The sequence below is a fragment of the Pleuronectes platessa genome, chromosome 21 (assembly GCF_947347685.1).
Source record: "Pleuronectes platessa chromosome 21, fPlePla1.1, whole genome shotgun sequence".
In the NCBI taxonomy this organism is placed as follows: Eukaryota; Metazoa; Chordata; class Actinopteri; order Pleuronectiformes; family Pleuronectidae; genus Pleuronectes; species Pleuronectes platessa.
In genome coordinates this window covers 9,102,032-9,128,931 of record NC_070646.1, presented here as the reverse complement: position 1 = coordinate 9,128,931, position 26,900 = coordinate 9,102,032, and the positions used below count along the sequence as shown (strand labels likewise).

The window sequence follows — 26,900 nt, the reverse complement described above, 5'->3', positions numbered from 1 at the left end:
CTCATCTGACTGAAGAGACATTATTAAGAAGCCTTAATAAAAACGAAACTTTCAAACATTTATCTCACAAAATGTCACAACAAAGAATATGATTTCAAAACTTTATTAAAATATTATATATGTTCATCATGTTATCATGACCTACTGTCAATTCAGAATACAATTCTTGACTCAAACCACTGTGACCTTAAAATGGCTCTATATTATTATTATTAACTCAAATAAATAAAATCACAAATAGATTTTTACATCCTTTCTTGTGTGCAGGTCCCTAAACCCCTTTACTTTCATATCAAACTGAAGAAAAAGAATTACCGAAATTAATTAGATTGAGGGACTTTGACATGTTTCAGTTCTTCTCTCCTTCCTCTGCCTCTCCGTCATTCTCTGACTCAGACCTCATCTCCTCACCGAGTGAGTTCTCCCTCAGGCCCGACAGTGGGACCAGCTTCCCCTCCGAGTCCACTCCCATTGTCTGGGTGTTGTTACTTCTGCAAAACACCAGGAGGAAAAAGAGATCAGAACTTAACCATTGTTGAAAATACCGTTTTGTGTTTCTCCTTTAACTTTAACGAGATAAAGAGGTTAATTGAAATAAAAAGGAAAAAACAGGGTGATACCTATGAATATATCTAATACATGTGCAACAAAGGATAAACATGTATAATAGTCAACCATCATATCCAGGTCATAATTCTATATTTTCCTCCCTTTGTTGGTTTGTATTTAATAAGGTTTAAGTTCTCCTGTTTCTCAAGTCAAAGTCTTGTGTCGTTTCACTGACCTGGACAGCTTGTTGAAGAGCATCATCAGCGTCTTGGCCTCCTCCTCCTTCTCCTCCTCCGTCATGCCCTCCATGGGGTTCGAATGCTCCACCTCCAGCCGGCCCGTCACAGGGTTGATGCGATCTTTGACCTGCCGGTACTCCTCGGTGTCAGAGTCGGAGTCGCTGGAATAGCGGCCGGCAGAGCTGGACATTCTGCGCCCCTGGCCGCACAGCAGCCCCCTGGTGGCCAGCAGGCCCGCTGCGTTGCCGTAACCTGTGTACTTGACAAAACGCCTCACTGGAGCAGGAGGAGGAAGAAGAGGAAGAAGAAGAGGGGTATGGGCGATAGGGGATGACGGTGGAGACAAATAACACAAAAAGGAAAATTGATGAAAACCATCTTCTGTCTTTTTTTATCTTTATGCCTAAACATGTCAGTTTAATGTCTCTCATTTATGCGGAGGAAGTGATCAGGTCTCGTTTTACCGTTTTCCTTGCAGAGGACAAAGAGGAGGTCGGCAGCACAGTGCTTGACGTCTGTATCCAGGTGAGTCATCAGACGGATCAGACGATTCTTCACCGTGGAGCCTTCCTCTGGCCGGTGGGATACGTCCGTCAGAGGAGGCAGGATCTAATGATGGAGATCAATTATAATTCATGTTTATTATAAAATAAATACTGGGTGACGATATAAAAAATATTGTGTGGTAGGAAATGGGCAGTTGAAGGGGAGGCTATTACATGTTTCCTGATGTAGTGGCGTGTTTCCCTGTGGGCCCTGCAGCTCTCTGTCAGCAGATTGAGGATCGGTGTCAGCTTCTCTTTGATTTTATCACCCTGAGGATCAAACAAGTCTAAATTGTAAACTTTAAAACCCAAAACCAAAAAGCACAAACTAATTCAAAAGTGCCCAAACATCTCAGCCCCTCTCTCTTTAAAACCTTAGCCCTCACCGACTCGAGGCGTCTCTCCATGAATGTCAGCAGGATGTTCACACAGTCCATGTTGACCCCCGGGCACTGCTCCGAGTCCGGATCCTGAGGAACCAGCAGCAACACGTCGAGACACTGGAGGGGCAGCGCCGACAGCAGGTTCACTGTGTGACTGTGGCGGTGAGAAAGAAATTAAAACACTGTATAATTAAATACTGGTAAACACAAAACTCCAGTAACTGGTCAAATTACTGCTAACATACACCGATTACATCCATCAGGGAGTGTGTCTTCACCCGGGTCTGTTTGTCTGTTTGTAAGAAAGATGGACGAAAAACCACTAAACTTCTAGGAATGTTTTTATCACTTTCCTTTAACATTCATTCAGATTTTTCAATATTGCTTTTCTTTTTTCTCTGGGAATAATTCATTGATCTTGATGAAAAACATCAGGTATATTTATGAAAACTGATATGTGTGAAAATTGTTGCAGCTTGATTTCTTTCATAGGACTATTGGGCCTTGGCTCCATATAAGTATTAAGGCTGTGATCTGTCTATTTAAACTGAAATAAAGTTAAATAAAAACTATAAAGATGAGATAATATGAATGGCATGAATGATTAAGTTTAATCCATTGTTATCATTTAATTCCCTTCTTTCCTTCTTCCTCTTGGTTCTCGCTCACCTCTGCAGCTCATCAGTGTCGTTTGACAGTGTGCACTTCCTCATCAGGCAGAGACGCAGGATGGCCACCAGGTGTCGGTAAAGAGCTGCGTTATCCTGAGAAAGGAGAAAACAAAGATTGCAGATTATTTCTCTTTAAGTGCAGATGAAAAGGGGGGATGGCACTGTAATAACTAACTAACTATGGTTTTTAAGAGTTTTATCTTATGTCTTCATCAGAACATGTACATTTCATGGGTTTCATCAGAGAGAGGCAGGAGTGACTGTATAGAGTCTCTTTCCTCTTCCTCCTCCTACTTATTCCCATCACACCTGAGAGGTTTGTCACACCCCTCTTGTGCACTGACCTCGCTGGGCTCCTGTCTGTGGCTGCTGTAGGTGATGTTAAAGAGGATTTTCAGTATCTCTATGACACGCTGGGAGGCTTCCAGGGAGATTGGATTTGCCACCGGCTGCAGCGCACACTCGTACTGCTCCTTCCACTGCACCTCCAGGCCGCTCTCCAGGGCCGCTGTGAGGACGGGCAACCCGCCCTCCTGGAGGAGTCAAACAAAGATGAGTCTGAGAGCAGGACGAGGTTCCTGTCGGCATTAGAATAAAGCGACGGAGGAGGGGATTGTTACGGTGGAATGATCCGCCAGCTTTACAGCCAGCAGGGTTTCGTTACCTGCTGGAGCTGAGTTCTGAGCTCAGGCCGCAGAGCAGTGATGAGGAACATCAGGCGTAGTTCGTAGAACTGAACACTGGAGGGAGATGAGGAGCTGACGCTGGTGGACAGACACTCCATGAGACCACTCAGGAGGCTAATGGGGGGGGGAAACAACAGTTGTTTGGAAAATATGTTGATTTGTACAAAAGCCAAATGAAGGGACACGATAACTTATCTCTGAGGAACTGGGCACCCATTAGTCAAAGCCTGTGCTGTCTATTTATATCTCAATGATAAACTCACAGGCCTCGGAAAACAGGAAGAAACTTGTTGCTTACACAGGAAACATGGTGCATGCATATACAGTATACAATACATATATATATATACACGTGTTATATTGGACATATGTGTGAGCCCACCTGAGAGCACTGAACCTCTCCTGTGCCCAGGTGCTGTTGTACACCACGTTACATAACACCTTCATGGCCTCTTTCCTCAGAGCCTCCTCTCCTGACTCCCCGTCCTCCTCCTCCTCCATCCCCTCCACTTTGCTCTCTCTGCGGTCCTTCCTCCCTCGCTCCAGCACCTTGTGATGGATGCTGCCTCTGTGCATCTCGTTGATGCTGGTCCTGTGGCTCCCAATCCCGCTGACACTGTCCACTTCCCCGCTGTTGACGATGCTGTCTTCACTCTTGACGTCCTCGTCTATGGCTGAGCACTCTTCGCTCTGGTCGTTGGCCTCGGTCTCTGCGTCGCCTTCCTCCTCCTCGACACCGGAGTTGAGGACTTTGGCCTCGGTAAGGGAAGCGATGATGTTGTCGTAGAAATCAGAGTCGGGGTCGCAGGCTTCATCGCTGGCATCGGTTGTGGTCAGCCCTGCTAGTTTGGCCAGAGTCAGCAGAGCGTTGTCTGTCACAAAGGGGCCCAAGACCTTCTTGTCCCTGGACAGGATCCTCAGGGTGCGTACACACACCCTCAGCAGATGTAATTTAACTCCTGTTCTAATAAACCTCAAGAGGACCACAGCTAAATTCTGCAGGAACAGGGAAGCAGACGTTTAGTGAAACTACATTCTCCAGAGGAGCAACTGACAATGTCTGTGCAGCAGGAAATGACAGCGGCTGTTACCTGTCTGAGGATGAAGCCACGATCCTCCTGGTCATCCTCATCGCAGTCGGAGTCAGAATCAGCATAATCCCTCACTTTATTATGCCTGAACTGGAGCAGAAAAACACAGGATAGATAAGTTCCACACTTTATTTCATAGAATGGAAGTAGTTAAGGTTAATGAGCATCACAGAGCAAAACTAGCAGCACTTACCTCTTCTAGTTTTCTTTGCTTTAGGATGTGAAAGTTCGATTTCAATGCAGAAGACAGAAAAAATATTAAAAGTTCATATTTAACAAGAATCAACATCTCATTCACACAGAGCTTCATTCAGCGCTACTATGCTTCCAACGCACACTGTGAGCAGAGCAGTCAGGGGCCAAGAACAATGTGGCATGCCCACTAGAGGAGCCGGAATCGGACCAGGGACCATCTCGTTAGTGGAGGACTCGCTTTATACTTCCAGAGTCACAGTTGCCTGGTATGTAGTTTTTATGAAAAGTACTTGGAGGGATAAATATAAAATTATCCTAAATTAAATATTCAATAAAAATATGAATTAAATTATATTACAAATCACATTCAATTAATTTGTATTAAATCATACAAAAAATACCAGCTGAATTGAATTCAAATAAATTGGATGGACAGACTTTTACATTTGATTATTTTTGTAAATTTCCTCCGAACTGCCTCTAACATCTATAGCTCTAAAATCTTTTTTTTTTTCAGCAAAAACTTTCAGGAAAGTCAGGGCTGACACATTCCTTATTTTTCAGGACTTTCCCCAAACCCAGAAACTAGAATATGGGATCTCCTTTTCCAGTGGCTGCAAATGCCTGAGCTGACTGTGATGAATAGATTAACGTGCAGGACGCTGGTCACTCAATCACTCTGCCTGTGCTCAATCTGCCTGAGCCTGCGAGGAGAGAGGATCAGGGATACAACTGATGCAGCAGAATCACTAATCACGGACAGACTGTGTGGGAGAGCGGGTGGGGAGGGGGGAGAGGGAGGGATGACAGCGTAGTAGGTGGGGGAGCAACACCAGGTGAGGTTTAATCAAGGAACACTGGGAGGACAGGGGACAGGACTGTATCTTAGTCAACAGGCACTGGCAGGTAAACAGACGTACTTTCCTCCGGTCCCGCTCCTCGGCGTCGAAGAAGAAGCACTGGGCGTACTGTGGGGGGGGCAGAGAGGACGATGAAAACATGAGTGTACCAAGCAGCAGTGTGTCGTCGAGATGTGAGGACGTGTGAGTGTCTGTGGGGACTCACCTCTTTGTTGAACTCCTGCAGCTGAGTCTGAACACCGGTCTCATCCCCCTCCTTAATGCACAGGATAATCCCCTCCACGTCTACATCCATGGCTCCTGCACGCGCACGCACACGCACACACACACACACACACACACACACACACACACACACGCACACACACGCACACACGCACACAGGGCCATAACAAAATTAAAGTTACACAACAATGATGATGGTGATGACAGAGCTGATCCATTATCAGTCACATCAGCAGAATATGTTCCTGAAATACACTAAATACACAAGTAAAGGGGAAATTAAAGAGAAGAAAAGATTCTGTGAAACACTCGTCATCCCATCACATCATCATCACAGGTTTAATCACTGTTCCCCGGCTGATTCAAGCTGAAATCTTTATCACGACAATTATCCATATTGATTATGTTCTAAACAACAGAAAATTGAAATCAAGTTAAAAATGTTGATATCACTCACATGCATAATATAGCTTAGAGACTGATTTCCCCCCCCCCCCCCCCGAGAGTTAAAGTTTTAGTTTTAAAATAATGACAAACACAAATCTGAGGTAGATCAATTATGTGCTACACCTCCTCACTGTGCTTTGTACAATATAAGCAATATATCGATATACAGTCTATTCATCCTTTGTTATATTGCCATAAAAGACAAAAACATGGCGATGACTATTGATATTGTTTCCAGAAAGACTTTCACATGGAATGTGTTCACACTTACCTCTGTCTGTTCACTCAATCAGCCAGGTGTCGGACCGTACTTGTGCCAGAACCTCCTCGAATCTACTCAAACAGCTCAGTTCAGCGTGTTCCTCTGTGTTTCTCGATCCACATGTCCAGTATTCAGCATTCGAATTTGGTCACCTCACTTTCCAGTCGCCCTCACGCACTCACTCTCCCTCACACTCTCCCTCACACTCTCTCACTTTAATCCAGGAGAGATGCAGTAGCCATGGAGTGGTTATGGTTATAATCCACTAATGGACTCTAGGCTTATATCTCTCTGTGTTGACCCTCCGACCTTTTACAGGTTTCCAGACTGCCGCTGCACAACTCTTTCTCTCTCTCTGTCTGTCTCTGTCTGTCCAGCGTCTATCTGTTTCACTCACAGCTGCTGATGGCCGAGGAAACACTAAAATAACCATTAAGATTTAGTTTTAATGTCGCTTCTCTAGCTGTTGCGTGTTGGAGCTCCTCTAAGCTGGACTTGAAAAACATCGCTGTGAAATGTGTTCGCAGAGTCGTCAGTATAGTTTGCAGCTTAAAACATGTGGATTTGTATTAAGTCAAATCCGTCATAAATGACAACGTACAGTGAATTACATGTTGTGCACTCTCTATTATCAAGATAATGTTTGTGTCTACTCCCACAAGATGGAGCAATTTATGGTGCAGTCAATTTACTCAGAGGATTATTTATCTCTTGCACAATGTAACTGCACGTTATAAAATGTAAAAGAGTTTTGTTTACTTTCTACTGTCTGAAATAGATGTTTTACACGCTTGTGGCAGAGAGTGGTGAGTGACCTGAGAAGCTGAGAACTGTGAGAAGATGATGTGCGAGTGTCAGACGGGCCTTCCTGGCAGGATGCTCTCTCTTGTGCCCAGTGGGCAGAGGAAGCAGGGCAGAGAGGCTGAAGTGGCCGGCTGGTAGCCGCGGGCCTGCAACAACAACAGGATGTGTGTCAGCGAGAGCGGGAGAAAAGTCAGAGGAGTTCTGACAAACTGTTCTCCTGGAAGCAAACGCATATTCCCTCCAAGAGGAATTGACCGCCTGACATATCGGATATCAACAAGTCGGAGCTACAAGGGGGCGAAGGACCTTCGGTGACCTTTAAAAACAAGCATTGTTCCTGAGTTACGCCATCCAGGACTGTCGACTTTAATCATCCTGACCCAGACTCATCTCGTGACTCGCTGTCATAACACCTGGGACACTCGATACTGCATGTAGCCTTAACTCAACTCCCCACTGTACGTTCTCAGGGTCAATCCACTTTGATGAAGCTATTTTGGACAGAGTGTTGATCTCTTTGTGTATTTGTGACATATATAGTTGTATCCCATATGATGAGCCCAGAGGATATTATATCTATATATTTTATATCATGAAAAATATCTAAGGTATGAAGGCTGGGAAATAAATGTATTTATCAAAAATATTTTCATTTGATATATTTTTAACTTCATATATTCATATTCATATAAAGTAATTTTTACACTTTGTTTATACTAAAATAATGACTAAATTTGCAATGTATTTGTTATCCTCTTAAAGTCGCCCTCCATGCAAACATGTGTTTCAAATGTCATTACTTCGCTTGAATGTCTCATCTTCACTCGGCCCTGTTACATATTTGCAGAGTTTGACTACAAGGTTGTTTTCACATTCATCTGCACAAGAGAGAAGGTTTCTCTGTGCTCGTCCGTGTGTACTGTAAATAGGAGTTTAAGAAATGTACCTGTGATGTGAGATCATTTTGTGTCATCAAAATTCCTTAGGATCCAAACATGGGCCGATAAGTGGAAAAATGAAACTTCCATTGGACATGAGAAACATCATATGTGTATGGAGACATGTAGTTTGATTAAGCAAACACACACAGACAATAAGACAACCTAACACAGACAGTAAGATAACCCAGCATTATAACCCCCCTTCCTTTTTTGCTACATTAGCTGTATTTTTTTTTGCTTTAGTTTCTAGTTGCTATTGATGTGGTTAAATCTAGTTCATCCTCTTATTTTATTTTAATAATAATAAACTAAAATTACTGCTCTGCGGTTAAAGGCCTCCGCCAGTTAGTGCAGTCTCTGTGTACATATTTCTACCTACTTTTTCCCAGATTCATATAAAGGTCCCTTTAACCTTTACCTTTGATCGTTGGAACATTATCCCTTTATCTTTGAGTATAAGTATTTTTAACCATCATTTTACTGATTTGTTCAGTTTTATTGTTCTCCTCCTCCCTAGCTGCATGTTTATTTTATGTACAGTAAGTACACTGAGAGCAATGTGAACACAGTCAAAATCCTTGTACGTGTGCACATGCTCAGACAATGAAGCCGATTCAGACTCTGCACATGACTGTTGTTCCAAGCTATTGACTAGAGAAGTTAGTTTATACTTAGGATGTATTTACTTGGGTTTTAAAATTATTCCCTGTTTATATTTTTGACCAAAGTGACCTATTTACTCAAGCCCGCCAGCAGGAGAGGCTGTGAAATTTTTAACACATTATAACTGTCTGCAGACCAGTCATAACATCTCAGAGGAAATTATTCATCAAACTACGTGTGAAATCAGTGCTTAATCATGGGAAATCAAAAGGTTTCCTCATCATCTGACTGCCTATGCTGTGGTGTGCATGCGCGGCAGTGATGACTCAGTGCTCTATACTCACGCTGCCCAGATGGCAGTCACAGGAAAGGATACACAATAGACTCAAGAGAGGAAGTCGTGATTTAGTGAGAAGATAGATAGGCTGGGAGAAACCGTGTGGAGGCTGGACAACATTAAACGTGACACCGGCTCCCCCGTGGATTTACTATCCTATAAAAAGATAAAGAAATTATGGGAGAACTTCCTGAAAGAGATGTTCAAATGTGGCAATCCTGAAAAGCTAATTATTCCTTGTTCCTGTGAGCAGGGGGGGAAGAAAAGACATAAACCGACATAAAGTGATCAAAACAAATTATCCTTGAGGTGAGGGGTAAGATCGAACAGTTGTTTTTCCGAACACTGTATTTAATTTGGGGGGTGGGGGGTGGGATGAAGGACATTTCAGGAATAAACATATTGACGGCCAAAGTGAGTCAAAGGAAAAAACCCACAGGAAAGCGACAGCGATAAAGAAACGCCTGGAGGAAAATCAGTGCTATTTTGGGCCCGCCGGGCTTCCTGCAGGTGATGGAAATGAAAGAATGATTTTCTGGAACAATTGCTCAGCAGCAAGTGGAGTGAGGGAGAGGAGGGATGGAGGAGGATGTTGGGGGGGAGGGGGGGTGGAGCAAAGAGCCAACATAAGAATCAATGTAAACATCACACGAGGTACAAGGTCACTTTGAGTATAAGTACAATACTGCGTATGGTTAAATAGGTTGTTTATGTTAGTATCGCAGCTCGTGTAAATAGAAGATAAAACTGCCACCCAGCCGATGATTAATGAGTTGGAGTGGGTCAGTGCGGTGTGATGACTAGGGACGGCCACGCCCCCACACCCTGCCATCCCACTATAAAAGGACCAGATGTGGAGATAGGTGACAGGAGACAGGTTCGAGCATCTCAGCGATCTGCAAAGCACTACAACTGCACATCTGGATTGATGGTTCACTCAAACAGCCACAGCAGGTTTTTACATTTTCTTGTTGGTGAGTATCATTCTTCATTTGTGTCATTTCTAATCTGATAAGGTCTCTAATGCTCATACTTAAGGTGTTTATTACATTTTTGGGATAATGTCTAATGTATCTGAGTTTTTATGGCTAATACTCAGTTTTTAAGAAATTAAGAATAAGTCTGTTGAGGATAAATGATTTTCTGCCACAGGCCAGTGCGGAATGGAGATAATTGTTCTGCTGCTGCTGACCGTGCCTTTGACTGCTGCCTCACCACTTAGACTGACTGAGAGGTAAGTGATGAACAACATCAACGAACACACTTTTAGGAGGGAGGATATCAAAGCTTCCCCATGGATCAGTTCCCCTGCATCTTATATCATCGTAAATCTGAGTTGTATGCCTCATTCTGTGGGATCCGCAGGTCAGACGCAGACACCGTCCTCTCCGGGGACGCTGTCCAGGCTTCAGGTGTGAAAAGGACAGAGGACACACGGGAGGAGCATGTCCCAGCACTGAAGATCATCCCGTTTCATTCAGAGGACGATCGTCTAGGCCTGGATCCACTGAAACACAAGTACGAAACTTAAACTTAAATTTAAAAAACATACTGCGAGTGGTAGTAAACACTGACCTGCTCGTGTTATGTATCGTATTATGCTGTAACTCCTGGAACTTGATTTGATTTCCTGAGCGTTTGTAAAATGTTTTGAGGGCCCAACTCTGACTTCCCCCCTATTTCTCATCGACAGCATGGCACCGAGGTTACGCCCACGACGCACACCTCAGCGTGGCTGCCAGCTCGGGACGTGCCAGCTCCACAACCTGGCCAACACGTTGTACACCTTCAGCAAAACGATGGGTAAAGAAGAGTCGAAGAAGGCCAACGACCCGCAGGGATTCGGCAGATAGGACCCAGAGGAAATATTATGGACTGAGGAGGTGGAGAGTTCGCAACGGAGTCTACAACCAAAATATATCTCTTTATGTTCTCACTGACTGGTACTTATATGCGTGTGAAATAGGCCTAACTATAATATGTATTTTTTAATATATGAATTCTTCAGTATTTAAATGTATTGTACTATCATTATTTAATATTAATAAGTATTGTGGGGTTATAGTTTTTATATGCTTGGATTTACTTGCACTGGGCCTATAGTGGACCCTAAAACCATAATCTCAACTTTTGGATCACATATCAGAAGTTATATTGGCCCTGCACGGTATGTTATTGATTTGACATCTATCTTGATATGTCTTCATGCAAAGTATAAATAAATGAAAATGTACAAAAATTCTGCCGTTCATTGCACTCGAGGTGCGAAGCTGATTGAGGCGTTCGGTAATCCAGGCTTTGCGCTGTGATATTTTTAGGCAGCCATGACAGCAGGAAACACACAAGTCTCAATGTGTCAGTCGGCAACAGTTGTGTCACCTCTTATGATAAGTAGCAATTTCAAAGTAATAGTAATCAAGCACTTTTCAGTTGAAGGAATTTGAGTTTTTTGAGTGAAAAAAGAGACTTGAAATTAGTCTACATGTATATATTATATATATATATATTTATTCTTTATGTCGTCCAAGGTGTATATTATGTACATAGTGTCTATAGTTTCCATTTAATTGCATATTTCATACTATGTTATACTTTGACATGGTCTCTTGGCTTCCTCATTCTGACTACCAGCTGCTGTAACAAGTGCATTTATTTGGGGTCGTTAAAGTTTATGTATCTATCTCACTATTTAAATCGATCTATCTACCACCTACCTACTTTCCTCCTTCCTACTCTCCTCTCTACCGACCTTTATTCCTTCCTTCCTTCCTACATACCTATTCTACTTCCTGCCTTCCTTCATACCCATCATACTTCCAAACTTCCTTCCTTCCTTTCTTCCTACCGACCTACCTTCGTTACTTCCTACCTTCCTTCCTTCCCACCTACATACCTATCTCCCTTATCTCGTCTTAAAATCTGAAACCCATGAAGCGTGTATCCTTGGGAGGGGGGTCCAGCTCTCTCCACAGGAAGCAGGTAGGATCACCCTGTGTCTTGGACGTGGCCCCACCTTTCCTCCCACTTTTGAAGGGAGGCTTTGACAACTCGGCTGCTTCTCTCTCTCGAACCACACCCTCACCTGTGCGGCGTTGTGTGCCCTGCTGCTCCGGTGTCTCTGGCTGCAGGAAGACAAATGGAGTCTCCTTAGATAAACTACACGTCCAGCGCCAGTTTAGCTCCGAACACGAGCCTTCTCCCCGGATGAACATGACCAGGAAGGAGCCCTGAAGTCTTCTCCTCCCTCTCTGTCCGTCGGTCTCTCTGAGACCAACAACTGCAGCAAAGGAAGGAGAACAAACAACAACATGAGGGACACACAAGGAGGAGTAGGAGAAGGGGGGCCCGTAAAGGACCAGGTGGGTTTCAAACTTTCCATTCATGTTGAATTTCGAGACGTCTGGGCAGAGAACATTCTAGGGAATTTAAAAAAAAAGTGGAAGTTCGTCTCTGTGGTCGTGAGTCACGACGAACACACACACAGACAGACATAGACAGACACACACACACACACACACACACACACACTGACACTAACTCACAATGTAGTGTGTTGCACAAGTGTGTTGTGTGTAAACATACGTGTCGCTCCTCTGTGATACAGCTCGTGTCTGGTCGGTCGTTGACGCCGCACAGCTGTTGGGGTTCATGGTCAAACCGCGGAAGTGAAGCTAGCGTTAGCATCGCTGCGGACAAACTTCTACAGCCGCAAGCGTTTTTCTGACGTACGAGTCGATTCACGGAGACTTCAGCGCAACTTTCTGAGACATGCTGCGTTTCTCTACGTTCCATTTCACCTCCTGCACTCTGTTAGAAACTCTGTAAACTTCACTCAAAACTTTTCCTTGTAACGTGCAGGGGGGAATACAGAATTAATAATACCAGGATAGATGAAGACTAGAATTAAGCTCTCATTTCAATCAACTGCTTTATTTATTTATTTGTCTGTTTGTTTATTCGTCCTTCTTTAATTCTCTCCCTAATAAAGATAGGAAGGACATTTTGTTAACATTTCATTCGTTTATTTATACATTTTTAGCCTTCATAATTTTTTCCCAATATATTGTAAAGAAATTACTTGAAACTATTTATTTATCTATTTTAAATTTTATTATTTATTTACTTTCTTCCTTACTTCTTCCCCGAATAACGTAAAGGAAATTACCCGAAGAAATATATTCATTATGGTTTAAGTTTATACCCACAAGGCTTATACTTTTTATACTTTAGGTTAATATATCATATTATTTATACTTGTTAAAGTTAACAATTTCCCTTTCTCTATAATATCGCACACCAGCATCTAAATGATGAAAATAAAACACAACGTAAAAGTCGCAGTTTCCCTCCCATGCACTGGTGTAACTAATAACATAATTATGGTAACATGATTATCCCTTTCAAAACAGTTGTCTGAGGATTCATCTATTTAAGATAACTATATCATTAAAATTGTTTTAAGATTGACTATTTACAGTGTCCATTTGATTTCAGAGTTGTGAAGAGAGTCAGTGTGTCAGTAGGCAGGTTTGTGGTGGTCCTGCAGGCCGAAGATACCTACGTGCTCACACACACGCATGTCCACACACACACACGTGCACACAAGATGATACTGCAGCACCATGTCAGAAGTCACACTCGGGTGTTTAGGCTCAGCGTAACTCTCCAGCCCATCATCTGGTATTTCACAAAGCCAAAGTCAAGATTTCTCATTTGAACAGAATCTCCAAAACTCTTATTTCCAGTCATACAAGGTCAGGGTCAGAAATAAACTTCCTGAAATCGTGACGGGCTGCACGTACAACTCAGTTTACTAACCCGCTGACGTTGTTTTCAGAGTTGGATCCCCAAAATCATAAAGAAAAGAGTGTGCTCCACCTTCGTAGAGGACTCGTTCAGGTACTGTGAACTTTGCAGAGCACATTTCTTTTTTGATAATAATGTCTCTCTGATCACTGTGCTGATGCATCACAAGATTTCTTCCAGTCGCTTTATTCCCTTCTCACCTTTCTCAGTAATGGGGCCCTTTGCCAGTGCGGGGATAAGAGAGACGCCCACGGCTCTTTGGCTCTCGGGGACTTCTTCGGCACGGCAATCGTCAACCACTGGGACAGCGCCCAGCACTCGTCTGAGTACCCGACGGATGCCTTTGGAGAGCTGCAGTTTGCAGGAGCCAGCAAGAGACATAGCTATGTGGGTGACATTCTCCGCAGGGTTCATTAAACACTTAATTCCCACAGTCTAAGCATTTATGATTAAATCTGTAGTGGTTGATTTAAAGACAACTGCTTCTAAGAGCTAAACAAATAAAAGAGCTGTGGTGGTTAACCTTTAACCTGCTGCCTGCCACACAAACACCATGCACTGAGATCACATATCTGTACTGAGAAGCTCAGTTGAAGACACCTTTAGCATGATATTGTACAAACAGGATCAAAACCCTTAATTTAACCGTAAGTTTGTCTTTTGGCTCATGTTCCTATTTTAGAAATGCACAATATACGCTTTTTTCTCTCTCAGTTTCTACGCATGTCATGGGACACCCCTCCGTCTATGGTCTACACCCTGATGACGACCCACTGGGGCCTGCCACCGCCCAATCTGGTGGTGTCTGTAGTGGGCGGCGAGGGAAGGACAAAGGTGAAGACGTGGGTACGGGAGGTCCTGAGGCAGGGACTGGTGAAAGCCTCACAAAGCACAGGTAAACGCACAGTGAAAGCAAAGGGTGAAGTAACTAAATCAACACCTCACACCCTGCTACAGCAGTGTACCAGAGGTTGTAATCCAGTTAACAGTGTTGTCGAACCCAAGTGGGCTGTTTACTTTAAACTGATTATATCAGTCAAGCTTCAACTTGTAGAGCAGTTGGTCAGAGTTGAGCTTATTTAGTCTTGATTTAATCAAATTATTCCCCTTGAGGTAATTGTTATTACTGATTTAGAATCTTTTTTGCGTGATTAGTTGTTTTAAGAGATAAAAATGTTCGGAATGTTTTTATTTGAGTGTTTTGGGTTTTGTACCATTGCCCTTGGGCTTGTGATCTTCACTGGAACTTCTCATGATTTTAAATGAAATATGTCAACATGTCTCAGAAACTGACAAATATAGAATAATGAACCAACGCTTTCTTGAAATTCACGGAACTGACTCATTGACCTTATAACAGGAAGAATCGAGCTGTTACAAGCTGCAGCACCATTAAACTTCACGGCTCCCTGGGGTGCGATCCTAATTTAGTCTTACAATGGCTGTTTCCGGCTACTGTGCCAAAGACAGGTGGCACACTGTGATCCTCATCGTCTAAGGTCACTTCAAGTAGCTGTGGCCGCGGATCAAAACAAAAACATTCGGGGGGGAACACATGAACTCAAGGGACACAACTCTGGTTTACACTCAGCTATTTGAAGACACGAAAGAACTGGACATAGAAGTGATGAAAGCGTAGGTGCAAATACATTACCTAAGAACAAATCTCTCACACGCACAGGTATCAGTTCCCTAAATGTTTTTTCATCAAGATCCATTAATTGTTTTCCTGGGAAATCTGTGAAAATGTCCCATAATGTTAATTAAAGTGATGAAATATCCTGGATCTGCTGCCTGATCCTGATTCCTGAAGTTTAGTGGTGACCCATCCGGTAGTATTTTAAATTATTTTATTACACAAGTTCTCATATCTCCTCGCATTCTGTGTGTAACCCCCCCCCCCCCCCCCCCCCCCCTAGGAGCATGGATCCTGACGTCCGGCATGCGTGAAGGAGTGGGGAGATGTGTCGGGGAGGCGGTGAGGGATCATGCCACCGCAGCTTCGTCCGTCTCCCTCAGCAAGGTGGTGGCGCTGGGCATCACTCCCTGGGGCCTGGTGCACAACCGGGAGCAGCTGGTCAACCCTCAGGTTTTTTTTTTTTTTTTAAAACACTGTTTTACCTTCTAAGAAATTATCTCGTTCATTTCTCATGTACAACGATCTCACGGTAATATGAGCCTTCAAATTTGAGCATTCTCATCTGTTTAGTTTTAGGGGAATCACTTTAATTTTATGCATATATTTATACTTACCATAATCTTGAGGCGTTTAAAGTAAAATAAAGGTATATATTCTCCATCTGGACGACCTGGAGTCCTGCTTTGGTATCACGTCCTATTAAAACACACTGAAAGTATCCACTGAAATGCAGGTATCCATTAGACTGCAGCTTTTCACTGTTATTAGAAGACAGTGTGCACTAATCCACTTTGGGATTCTTCTTTCTTTGCAGGGCAGCTTTCCTGCTAAGTACCAAGTCCAGAATATGACCCGGGACTCCTTCTGCCTGGACAACAACTACCAGGCCTTTCTGCTGGTAGACGACGGGAGCGTGGGACGCAGAGGAGGTGATACAGTGTTCAGGGCCAAACTGGAGGACTACATCTCCCACCAGCGCACAGGCATCTGGGGTGAGAGTCATACAATCTCATACACTCTCCAATTGTGAAATAAGGTAGTAGGTGTGAACATTTCGGCTTTTGTTGTATTGTTTATCCGCTGAGATTTCTGGTAGAACTGGATGTGGGTATTCAACCTTGATTTTCAAGCTATTTGAGCCTCTTGCGCTGTTCTCTTGTCAATGCATGTGATCCTCTGGAATCCACAGGATGCATGCCACTGCATGCCACTGCATGAGTCTGAGACACGGCTCGTCAACATGTCAAACCAAGCAGAGATTTGTCTTTAAGATTCAACAGGGTCTTCTTTCTGTGTCTGTGATGTCTCTCTAGTCTTGTGTTGCTTGAGAAATATGCAGTTTGATTATTCCAAGTTTGCATTAAAGGAAATCATTTAAAGATGCACTATATGAGTTTGTAAAAGAATGCTTGTGTCTCTGCAGGCAGCGGCAGCATTGATATCCCCGTGCTTTGTATGCTGGTGTCTGGGGAGGCGAGCATGCTGGAGGTACAGTCTTAATGATCAAATTAGTTATTACGTTAATTTATTAATACTAATACTATTTATTCTAATGTATTTTTCTCACTTCTGTCAGAGAGTGGATCTCTCTCTGAAAAACGACATGCCCTGGCTGGTGCTGGCCGGCTCAGGAGGTTTGGCCGACTTCCTGAGTGACGTGTTGGAGAACCTGTCGTCGGCGCCCGTGGTGCAGTCCTCCAATGAGGGGGATGGTGAGGCGGCTTCCAGCGTGGACCTGAAAGACCGGGTGGCCGAACGGGTTAAAAAGTATTTCCCTTCCGAAGTGGAGACGGACAAACTTGTCGAGCGAGTAAGATCCATTCACCAAGACGTGTGTGATTATCATGCGCTTACTGACACGCAGAATAGGAAAAGGAATCCCCAAGGGACTTCTTTCCCTCGTATATTCATGAGCTGGTTTGTTGTTGGTTTGTTCTGGCTTTGTTCCTTTCAAATTTAATTTATGTTCTCCGAGGTTTTCAAATGTTCTAAGTTGCAGTTTGATGTGTTTCAAGACTTCGATTTTTATGATCTCAACAGCCCTTCTTGGACATCCCCTTAGGGCAAGCTCCCGTTTGAATCCCCACTGCTCCAAGAAGAAAATTATTGCCCTGTGCACCTCAGGCTCCTCACAAACTCCTGTTTTCGGTTTGTCCCACATTGCTGAAAAACATTCCTAGATTTCTCATTGCTTCTTGCTTCTCTACAGTGAACTCAATATATTTGTGTGATCTCCAGAGGACATGAGTCATCAAAATCCCCATAATGCACCAGATATCTGACTCCGATTACCAATCTCCTATTTCCAGATTGCAGTTTAATAAGCAGCAAGTGTCTCTGCTCAGTATCTTTCAATGAAAGTAGTGAGGTATTGAGAAAGAATGGCCATTCTACATTCCAGAATATAATTATAAACATATATATATTATATATTAATTTAGCGGCGGCGGCCCACAAAGTCAATAAACAGTATTGATAATAGCAGTAGTATCCTCAAGTTCTTAGCGATACCTATCTCTAGTACTATATCCAAGTAGTAATTTAAGATGTTTGGGACAATCACATCAATAATAGAGCTTTGGAGTTACTTTATTTAAAAAACAACAAGGCTGCAATATAGGTCCTAACACTATAAGCAGTGGGTTAAAGTGGCAGTGGCTTTATAGATAGAAATAAATACATATATTCAAACAGTCTGACCTGAGGTGATACACATTTCAGCAAGAGAAATGTTCCTTGGTTTAAGCCCTGTAACTATATTTACAGCTGCTGAGCTCATCATTCATTAACTCGTCATGTTCTTAAGTTTTATTGAAACAGTAACGTAATCAGTGTGTAAAATCCAATCGTGTTGTCACTTGGTATCAGGGACTGATTGAAGTCACAGTTTCATGTTGATCCTACTCATTTCTTCTCATTATTCCTGGTCCTTAGGTTCAAATGCTCTGATAAGACCTTGAAATGTTTGATATCCTGCTCCCTCAGCATCAGGCCATACACTCAATGACTATACCCTTTGTACCACCCACTTCTTTCCTCATCAGTATCTTTTCCCCAAAAAATATTGTCCTCATTTCAAATGTCGTGTTCTTCTGTCTCCTTATTCTGTCTCTTCAGGCTCTGAGTATCTACCAGAACAGACATATGATAACAATCTACCACGGGGAGCAGGAGGCCCCAAATGACTTCGACACAGTCCTGCTCAAAGCATTAGTCGGAGGTAGATAGACCTAACTCGTATTTTAAAATGGTTTACATGGCACAAGGTTTTTATTTGGCTGTTTGTGGTGTTTTTCAGCCAGTAAGCACCGTGCGTCAGTGGATGGCAGCCCTTACAATGAGGAGCTGAAGCTCGCGGTCACGTGGAACAGGGTCGACATTGCCAAGAGCGAACTCTTCAATGGAGACATACAGTGGAGGGTGAGAGGGGGGGGGAGAAAACATCAGATGACACATTCAGAGAAATACGACCGCTCTAAAGTAGACGCAGTAGTTTAGCGCATATTTGATCAAATCCAATACTTTTCTTGATGCTGTAAATATTTTAATTGACCCTGTATTTAAAACTGACCGATAATCAATTAACTTCACCCAATCAGTATGAAGACTTGGAAGACTCCATGACAGACGCCCTGATCAATGACAAGCCTCAGTTTGTGCGTCTTTTCATTGAAAATGGCCTCAACATCACGGAATACCTAACCTACGACCGCCTGGAGGGCCTGTACAGATCGGTGGCCGATGGCACGCTCCTTTACTACCTGCTGCAGCGCCAACTCATGGAGCGGCAAGGAAATGCAGCTCCAGTTTCTACCCTGTCGAGTGAGCAGGCCTCGCCCTCCAAATTGGACAAGATGAAGAGCGGGCAAGGGACGGAGATCAGCCTTTTTGAGGTTCTTCTTTATAGCTTTTTTTCACCCCTCTAGTTTAAATGAAATTTAATCAGTAATAACTTGAAAGCATCTCACGTTTAACTTGTCATTCTAACCCCCCTTTTGTCTCAGGTGTCAGGAGTCCTGGAGCTGTTGATGGGTGACGTCTGCCAGCTGTTCTACTTCGAAGCTTTGGGTTTAGAACAGATCACTTCCAAGAGGAAGGCACTCAAGGTACGCTCAACCTACGAATATACAGACATGCACTCAGTGGCCACTTTATTCAATCCAAAACAATCCATTTCAACAAATCGGCCATAAAACAACCTTTGACGCTATCAGAGAGGGTTTTATTCCTCTTATAACAATAACAACACAACGAAAATGTTTGTAAAATTAGATGTTATTGCTAAGTTCTTGTGATGGATTGTTTTTCAGATTTAGTCCACCAGGTGTATCTCAAAGTAAATCAATTCTGCTCACAAGTGTCACTGTTCCCTTATCACCTTCGACTCGATGCCCTCTAAGTGAATCTTTCTCCTTCCTCCCAGCGCGTCAGTAAGCTGCTGCGTGGCGACTGCCTGTATCGGGCTAAACGCTGCCTCTTCCCCTGGGCGTCGCTCTTCATCTGGGCTGTTCTGCAGAATCGCAGCGAGATGGCTACGTTCTTCTGGGAGATGGTAAAACTCTGAACTGACACTTACTGAAACCACAGCTTTGCCCTAAATATCAGTGTGTTTGAACTGATGCCCCCCACCCCTGACTTGTTGGTGCTTACACACTTGTAGCTTGTCTGCTCTATGACCATCACAACTGACTCAAATGCAAAACACCGTGGATCCTACCAGAGCCATTTTATCTGATATCCGTCATTGTTTATGTCAGGCGGGGGAGTCGGTGCTGACCGCTCTGAGCGGCTGTAAGATCCTGAGAGACCTTTCCAAGCTGGAGACTGAGACGGAGAACAAGGTCTCCATGAAAGAGTTGGCCCAGAGTTTTGAGAACCTGGCACATGGTGAGACCTCAAATGTGTCATCTACTAAAGCTCCATTAAACGGCAACTGAATAAAAAAAAAAAAATGTTTCGAAAATAATGCACTTACATTATGTTTCACATCCATTCAGTCACGTTTGTAATTCCTGCCTGTGTTCTCTTCCCTGCCCCTCAGACGTCTTCAGCTCCTGCTATCGGAGCAATGAGAGTCGCTCGTTCACTCTGCTGATCAGGAAGTCTCCTGTGTGGGGGGGTACGACCTGCCTCCAGATGGGCATGGGCGCTGACGCTCGGCTTTTCTTCAGCAACGACGGAGTACAGGTTCGTTTTCTGACAAACACATTGAAGACAACAGTGGAACAAGCCGATGCTTATTTGCCATTTAACCACTTCTATTAATGTTGGGCCGTTTTTTATGTTACAAATAAATAAATCACACCCGATGTGCTCTTCCTCATATGGGAATCTGCAGTAGCTTGTAATAAGCTGTGAGTTATAGTTATCATACATAAATAATAAATACCTCTGAACATAAATGGTCTCTCCTGCTCCAGTCTCTGTTGACGCAGATCTGGTGGGGTGACATGAAGAGGAACACGGAGGTGTGGAAGCTGGTGCTCACGTTCTTCTGCCCATTCCTCTGTTACACCAACTTAATCTCCTTCAGGTAAAGTCCACGTGTACAACACTATGATTTTTTTTTCACAACACTATTGTGAGGATATAGATTTCCCAACACAAAAACACCTGTTCTGTAGTGTTATCTCTTTGTTAAAACGTTGCAACATAGGAAACACGAGGACCAGCAGCTAGAGGAGGAGGGCAAGCCTAACGAGGATGGACCAGGACGGGACAGCGACAGCCTCTACGGCACCACCGTCTTCTCCTTTTCCGACATCAAGCACATGTAATAATCCTACTTGCACGACTCAGGGGTTTTCTATAGATCATCAGCTGTATCAAGGAGCCGGGTTTGGATTTTTCTTTATCATGTAAATGCAACTGAATGGAAGTGTCGGATTTACAGCTTTGAATGAGAACCACTGCTTTGTATGTGTGGTTGTGATTCCTTAAAAAATGTGTTGTTGTTTCACCAGTGAAGCTGCCTCACAAGATGCTACCACTCCGAGGACAGCACACCTCAAAGGTGGGTCCAGGACCTCTAATGCAGGACTTACATGTTACATTAATGCTTGGGGGTGGGCGTGCCTGACGTTTGATGCTGAACGTCATTACGAAAGGTTCCTGCTCTGGACGCACAACATGGCCGGCTTTTCGTGCTAACGTGTTGTGCTAGCTGTCAATGCAATGCTGAAGGGATTCACAGAGGAAATAAAATACACAACCACATGAACAGACACCAGGTACCTCTGCCTCCTCAGTCCAGACTCATTTTTATGTTGGATGTCAGGCAGGACCTTCATTTGCATTGATTTTGATTGATTGATTGATAAGTTAACGATCAGCGTTTCCGTTGTCGCCTCACGCTCTGAGAAAGAAATTATTTCATTCAGCTGTTCTGACTGTCCACCGACCTTCCTCACAGGCATACCTCAGACTCCCAGGCCACCAAAGCGCCCGTTTATCGTGTCGAGATGGCGCCAGTTCTGGTTCGCACCCGTCACCTCGTTTCTGGGCAACGTCCTGATGTACTTCCTCTTCCTCCTGCTTTTCGCCTACGTGCTGCTGGTGGACTTCAACCCCCCTCCGCCCGTCGGTCCGGCCGTCACCGAGTACGTGCTGTACTTCTGGGTGTTCACCATCGTGTGTGAGGAGATCCGAGAGGTGCGTTCGAAGAGACTTTTAATGGGACGCTTCCCAGTTAATGAATCAACTTTACCTCTAACAATTGTGAAAAAATACGGAGTGAAACTAAAACAGTGTGTGATCTATTAAACAGAACATGACTTAAGTTTTAAGAAACTGATCTTTTAAGTCTGTGTTTTCTTCTCCAAGACTTTCTTAGTGGGGGCGATGAGTTGGCGCCAGAGGATGAGAGTGTACATCCAGGATGTTTGGAACAAGTGTGACCTCACCGCCATCTTTCTCTTCATCATTGGACTAATCTGCAGGTGTGATGACGCACAGAACATGAATATTGTGTTTTCACCCGTCTCACAGTTTGTCTGTCTGTGTGTTAGCTAGTAGGATTATTAACTACTTTTACAAATTACAACCAAACTTGGAAGAAGGATGTGGTGTGGGTCAGGGAAGAATCCATTAAATTCTGGTGTTCAGGGAGGGGGTCCAGGATTTTCTTTTCTCTGTCCTTAACATTTTTAGGTCGATTTTATTTTAATTTTTTTTCAACAATTTCCTTGTTTACTCATATACTGTATATTAAGATGATGGGAAAGACATGGAAAAGCATCTCTGCAATCAAAATATGTACATGTTATTTTACAAATTGGCCACTGGGTGTCGCTGTTACCACAGTTTATCTGCTTCACTCTGTGCCTTTAGGATGTTCCCCTGGTCATATGGATATGGCCGGCAATTCCTGTGTGTGGATTACATGGTGTTCACCCTCCGCCTCATTCACATCTTTGCCATCCACAAACAGCTGGGGCCAAAAATCATCATTCTCAGCAAGATGGTGAGAAGATGCCTTCAAGCTGACATGCTACTAATGTCTAAAATTCAATATGGCAACTCAATGACAACCACAGAATACTGATTTCTCCTCTTCAGATGAAGGATGTCTTCTTCTTCCTCTTCTTCCTGGGGGTGTGGCTCATGGCGTATGGAGTAGCCAACCAGGCTCTGCTGTATTCCTACGACCCGAGCCTGGATCGCATCTTCCGCCGGGTTTTCTACAGGCCGTATTTGCACATCTTTGGGCAGATCCCTGTGGAAGAGATGGACGGTAAATCTGTTTGTGTGTGCATGGTGCAAATAGAAGGACAATGAATTGTAATGGTTTCAAACCAGTGGTAGAATACTGCAGTTCTTTTTAAAATTATTTTACCTATTTTTGGAAGATTTAGTGTATTTTTTGTATCTGTTCCAGTTGGGAAGCAGTGGGACATGCCCTGCACACACAATGCGACATTGATCCAGGGCGGTGCTGAGCCCTGCAGGGTGTTGTACAGTAACTGGCTGGTGGTGGTTCTGCTCGTCGTTTACTTGCTCGTCACCAACATCCTGCTCATCAACCTGCTCATCGCCATGTTCAGGTAAAAGGATGAGGAGACGGGTGTCTATCAATCTGTCGACATGTGAGCAACCCTCATAGTAACTCTGTTTGTGTTCACTCAGCTACACCTTCAACGAGGTGCAGGCGAACAGCGACATCTACTGGAAGTTCCAGCGCTACAACCTGATTGTTCAGTACCACTCCCGTCCCTCGCTGGCGCCTCCCTTCATCATCATCTCTCACATCAATCTGTTTATCAAGAGGATAATCCGCAAGGTGCCCTCCATCAAGATCCACCATTTTGGTCAGTGCTACAATAGACATCCTTTATAGTAAAGTTATTACACATTAATTGACTGATTGAAACCCGAAAAACAAACTTAATATCTCTGCAACAGCCAGGATTTACTGGCTTGGTTCAGGAAGCACTGGGGCTGAACTGAGTTGAACAAATCTGATGTAAAAAACCGGAATCTCTCTTTCTCTCAGTGCTGCAGCTACGAGGGAAAGTGGCAAACAGGCTGATGACGTGGGAAACCATTCAGAAGGAGGACTTCCTCACGGCCCAGACCAAGATCCAGAAGAGCAGCGACTCCGAGAGGCTCAAACGGATGTCGGTCAAGTGAGTGCACCTTCTTACACCTTCCCACACGTGAGCAGTGAAATTCATATTCTTTTACTGAGGTGAGTGTCTCCTTCTGCAGAGTGGATAGCGTGATGAAGCACCTGACTGACACCAGAGACGTTGACCACAGGCTGAGAGCTCTGGAGAACGAGGTACATGTTATTATTCTTTTGCCATTCGTCGTCATACATATAAAGTGGGGTTCAGTATCCTGCCCAAGGACACTTCGGTACGCGGAAAAGGGTCGACAGGGATTGAACTACCGACCATCTTGATAATGGACGGTAGCAGCATAAATCTCTCAGTGGATGTCGGCACCCCACCTGAAAACTACTTCTCCATCCAGGGAAGGGCTCTCCCACCCGTGAACTTACCATCACCATCCGCAACCCTGTGGTAGCCCCCACCCAGACCACAAGGAACCTGATGGTTTAGAAATTGCAGTTTTCTAATGTACAGTGATTCTTTTTTTATTTCAGATGGAGTATTGCTCCAACGCTCTCAGCTGGATTGTGGACACGTTGGCTCAAAGCAACACGTTTAAACCTCATCGTCCTCCACCTACACAAAGAGGTACCTCCAAATTCCAGAGCATGCCTTCACCCAGCTCTCTGCATGTTGTTGAGTCACGTGTGTGTGTTCCCTGCAATTTTTAAGGTTTTTATAGAGTTTTATATCATTACAGTGCAACTAGTAGCACTGAAGATGCATGATTTTGCTTCTTTCTCTGCACAGAAGTGTTCCCTTCTTCTGCCAGTTCCACCTGATTCGGCCTGGCCGGTGCGTTCACTTGCCTCACATGGTAAAAGACGACAGTGAAAGACCAGTCTTGCTGCTCTTCTGCCGTGTTCAACACTGGAGTCATTTAGCAAAGCTTCTCAGTGGTTCTTTCCTGAAAGAGAGAGAGAGATGTCCTCGCTTCCTGTTACAGTACCGAGTTAATGGAAAAGGTTACGTTTTAATGTGAAATTTATCTCCTTCTAATGCCAAAGTCAAGTGCATGTATTTATAATGCGGTAGGAGATATTTTATGTATTTAATTTGACATTGGTGTTAAAGCTTTATTGCTTATTCAGTTTTTAAGGTTTTTATAGAGTTTTGTATCATTACAGTGAAATTAATAACACTGTTTACAGGGGCACATTGTACTACGTTTGTATTTAGTTATAGTTGTATATGTGGTATATTTTATTCTTAATAACTGTTGAAATCACGTGTTGTGTTTCTTTTATGTCTTTCTTTTCTCGGCAAACGCTCATGTGATCCATGATGAATGACATTGTTCAGATGAGCGGCTTCCCAGAATTTCCAAAGACAGACTTCTCCGTTTGTTAGCACGGTGTTTAAGTTTTTCGGCATTTGTGATCATGTTCAATAAAATGTATGTACAGTGTACGTCACCTGAATTCTTTAGCAATTCTATAACATGTTACTGAGCTTCAGGCTAGGTTTAGCTTTGGACTGAGTTCCATACTTTATACAGAGCAGAGCTAAACCAGCTGTTCCCTCCAGGTGCATTTTTACCAAAGACTTTAGACAGAAATGCTCAATAGAGGTCTGGTGTCAGAACGATGTCAAACAAAGGATAAATGAGGCCGTGACTCGGCTTGATGAAATATTTGCGAACGAGGCCCAAAGTGAAGTGGACGTTGGACGAAGAGTCCAATAACACTGAGCCAGACGTGAACTTAAACATGGAGGCGAGGTGGTTGGATATAGGAGATATGGACAGAGTGGAAAAGTGCTGCATGGTGCTTAGTTTCAGTTTGCCAGCGCTCGACTGAAGGTCACATAGTGGAGCAGGGCTATTGAAGGAGCCTTTACTGTAAATAGCCGACCGGGCCACCTGTCAGTCGCACAAGCGCCTCACCCACAGAGAGAGAGAGAGAGAGAGGTGGTGTCATCACTTTCTGGCATCGCACTTCTCTCGTTATCTGACGGCTGCATGTGCAAACTTGCCACCAAGTTACGTGATCATGTTATGTCACTGCCGATGACTCTGTGCCTCAGTTTGTTTCATGTGAACGCTCCTCGTTTCACACATGTCATGCTCCTGACATTAAAGCTCGTTTCTCTTTGTCTCAATCGCAACCCAGGAGTAAAATCATTCAAGTGTAAAACCATTTCTGTGGAATGTCAGCTGCTCACGTCTGTTCTTCCAGCACACGGCGCAGGGGACAGGGACTCCCATCAGCTCCATTTCCTTCTATTTGCATCCATTCCATACATCATGCTGTCAGGCTCTGCTCCGCTTCGGGATTGACGGGCAGATTTCACGCTCGCTGTTGAGTCTGGTCATTTTTAAGATGTTATTTAAGATTTTATTACCTCACGTTGCATAATATCATATCATATGTACCTTAAGTGAATGCTTTCATTCTAATTGGGTCTGTGTGCAGTAGGCCCTTTGTGGCACATGCAGTCCAGAGTTTCAAGCAGCTTTTACAGTAGATTGAGTTACAGAGGAGTGGGGTTTATGGGTGAACTTCGTGATCCCCAAATATTTTTTTATGCTGATGCAACAAAAGTTGTTGGTGGTGTGTGATTGCCAACGGATTTTCCTATAGAGTTAATTTACTGTGAAATCAATAGTTATATATTTTGTATTAATTCCAACGAGGAGGCTATGTTTTTATTGCAGGTTCTATGAATTTTAGCAGAATTAGGGAAAAAAATTAATTTATTGACAGGATGTCACGCGGGCCAGGAGAGAACCAGTTTCATTTTGCATGGAGCTGGACAAAGATGTGGATCCAGGAAATGTTTATATCCCTTTCTTTAGCATTAAAATAAACAGTACATGGCACATTTTCAATGACTTCCCAGGGTATAATTTATGGAGCTTGATAAAAAAAAATCATATTTAGGGGAGTGTGGAAAATTTGCTGCAGCTTGATTGAATTTAAGGGAACTTTTGTGCATCAGCGCAGATATGAGTCATTCTAGTGTATTTACTCAGCCAAGGTCTGCAAGCTTTCACAAAAAACGAC

At 43.6% G+C, this 26,900-nt stretch overlaps 2 protein-coding genes across 2 annotated transcripts; one reads left to right on the top strand and one right to left on the bottom strand.

Annotated features, from left to right (window-relative positions):
- Window positions 1-87: 87 nt before the first annotated feature.
- On the bottom strand, window positions 88-12,654 carry si:dkey-94f20.4 (synembryn-A). The gene is made up of 16 exons (XM_053413218.1): window positions 12,421-12,654; window positions 11,921-12,115; window positions 6,163-10,345; window positions 5,425-5,519; window positions 5,280-5,327; window positions 4,358-4,375; window positions 4,165-4,254; window positions 3,456-4,069; window positions 3,052-3,187; window positions 2,732-2,920; window positions 2,386-2,480; window positions 1,720-1,870; window positions 1,508-1,603; window positions 1,253-1,397; window positions 785-1,064; window positions 88-491 (listed from the first exon to the last, which is right to left on the bottom strand). The coding sequence occupies exons 4-16, from the start codon at window positions 5,512-5,514 to the stop codon at window positions 350-352; spliced, it is 2,094 nt and encodes a 697-aa protein (XP_053269193.1). The 5' UTR covers window positions 5,515-5,519; window positions 6,163-10,345; window positions 11,921-12,115; window positions 12,421-12,654; the 3' UTR covers window positions 88-349.
- Window positions 11,376-25,305, top strand: LOC128426371 (transient receptor potential cation channel subfamily M member 4). Its single transcript, XM_053413217.1, has 28 exons — window positions 11,376-12,197; window positions 13,676-13,737; window positions 13,854-14,031; window positions 14,359-14,539; window positions 15,564-15,733; window positions 16,098-16,275; window positions 16,707-16,771; window positions 16,860-17,093; window positions 18,401-18,503; window positions 18,582-18,703; window positions 18,883-19,176; window positions 19,288-19,389; window positions 19,707-19,835; window positions 20,041-20,170; window positions 20,325-20,470; window positions 20,704-20,816; window positions 20,940-21,056; window positions 21,247-21,296; window positions 21,696-21,934; window positions 22,106-22,221; window positions 22,613-22,745; window positions 22,841-23,015; window positions 23,160-23,325; window positions 23,408-23,589; window positions 23,775-23,907; window positions 23,990-24,062; window positions 24,390-24,483; window positions 24,646-25,305. The coding sequence occupies exons 1-28, from the start codon at window positions 12,147-12,149 to the stop codon at window positions 24,675-24,677; spliced, it is 3,768 nt and encodes a 1,255-aa protein (XP_053269192.1). The 5' UTR covers window positions 11,376-12,146; the 3' UTR covers window positions 24,678-25,305.
- The last annotated feature ends 1,595 nt before the right edge of the window (window positions 25,306-26,900 follow it).

Excerpts from the sequence above, each read along its gene's own strand:
- si:dkey-94f20.4 (XM_053413218.1), bottom strand. The coding sequence starts at position 5,514 with ATGGATGTAGACGTGGAGGGGATTATCCTGTGCATTAAGGAGGGGGAT. Across the intron at positions 2,921-3,051 it reads TCAGAACTCAGCTCCAGCAG|GAGGGCGGGTTGCCCGTCCT; the intron begins GTAACGAAACCC and ends TGACTCCTCCAG. Across the intron at positions 492-784 it reads CTCTTCAACAAGCTGTCCAG|AAGTAACAACACCCAGACAA; the intron begins GTCAGTGAAACG and ends GGTGTTTTGCAG.
- LOC128426371 (XM_053413217.1), top strand. The coding sequence starts at position 12,147 with ATGAGGGACACACAAGGAGGAGTAGGAGAAGGGGGGCCCGTAAAGGAC. Across the intron at positions 16,276-16,706 it reads CCAGCGCACAGGCATCTGGG|GCAGCGGCAGCATTGATATC; the intron begins GTGAGAGTCATA and ends GTGTCTCTGCAG. Across the intron at positions 21,297-21,695 it reads GAGGACAGCACACCTCAAAG|GCATACCTCAGACTCCCAGG; the intron begins GTGGGTCCAGGA and ends CCTTCCTCACAG.